Source organism: Haplochromis burtoni, unplaced genomic scaffold (genome assembly GCF_018398535.1).
Source record: "Haplochromis burtoni strain Fernald_Lab_line unplaced genomic scaffold, NCSU_Asbu1 Contig_1815, whole genome shotgun sequence".
Lineage (NCBI taxonomy): Eukaryota > Metazoa > Chordata > Actinopteri > Cichliformes > Cichlidae > Haplochromis > Haplochromis burtoni.
In genome coordinates, this window is record NW_024584176.1 from 3,856 (window position 1) to 4,848 (window position 993).

Sequence of the window (993 nt, forward strand, 5' to 3'; positions counted from 1 at the left end):
TGTGTGTGTGTCTGTGTGTGTGTCATTCTCACTAACGCTGCATCCAGCTCTGCTCCGCCCACTGACACCTGTGTTACCTGCTGTGTGACTGTGACTGCTGCAGATGTGGGCCAGATGCAAATGTCCCAGCAAGCAGGCGCTGTTGGACTGCAAACCGATGGCTCCAGAGAACGTGACGATCTGCACCCAGAGAGCCGACAACAGGATGAAACAGACGCTCCGAGGTGAGGCGAGGGGAAGTACGGTGTGTAGTAATGGGAGTGAAGTCATATTTGATAAGTAAACTCTGACCTGTGTGACGGCTCGAATAACTTCATTCAGCCTGTTGTGCTGCTTGGACACGAGCTCCGTCTCACTCTTCAGCTGCATCAGAGGAGAATCAGCATCAGTCGGTAACTTTAGCTGCAACTAAGGTGTGTCTGCATCTCGTTGTGAACACGGGGACACTTCACATGAGACACACATCTGCACTTCTGTCACATCTTTTTAAATGCTGGGTTTGCCAGTGTGTTCCTATGGTAACCATGGTGATTCCTAAAACCTTACAGGGTCACATGAGCTGGATGCTCTATGGCTCCACATGCTTGAAACCACCAAACAAACATCCTGAGAAACAGCAGCAGGTGACGACATGTTTTCAGGGACTGAGTGAAGCACATGCTGATGCTGCTCAGCTGCAGGCGTCTCACCTGAATGAGGTAACTCTCTGACCCCACCAAAGCCACCAGCCCGTTGACAGCAGCCAGCCGCTGCATGGTGGGACAGCCCTGTAAACAAAGGCAGCACGGAGGTCAGCGCTGGGACCCCAAACATCATTTCACGTGATTGGACATCGTTTACATGAACATGAACGTCAGGTTTTGTACCTCAGCCAGTAAGATTTTGATCCAGGCTGCGAGCAGGTGAGGGTGGATGTGCTCTGCTTTGCCGTGGCCGCACACCGACAGGCCGTGGACCGCTAACCCCAGAGCCAGGGAGAAGCCCGGGGTCTGG

The 993-nt window shown here is 53.0% G+C and overlaps 1 protein-coding gene across 1 annotated transcript in view; it reads right to left on the reverse strand.

Annotated features, from left to right (window-relative positions):
- Nucleotides 1–993, reverse strand: part of LOC102299399 (focadhesin) — a gene marked incomplete at its 3' end in the record, with an annotated part of 6,641 nt that overhangs the window by 3,346 nt on the left and 2,302 nt on the right. Inside the window, 4 exon segments of the mRNA XM_042217317.1 lie at nt 78–180; nt 292–363; nt 690–767; nt 867–989. Coding sequence (XP_042073251.1) covers nt 78–180; nt 292–363; nt 690–767; nt 867–989 — 376 coding nt within the window.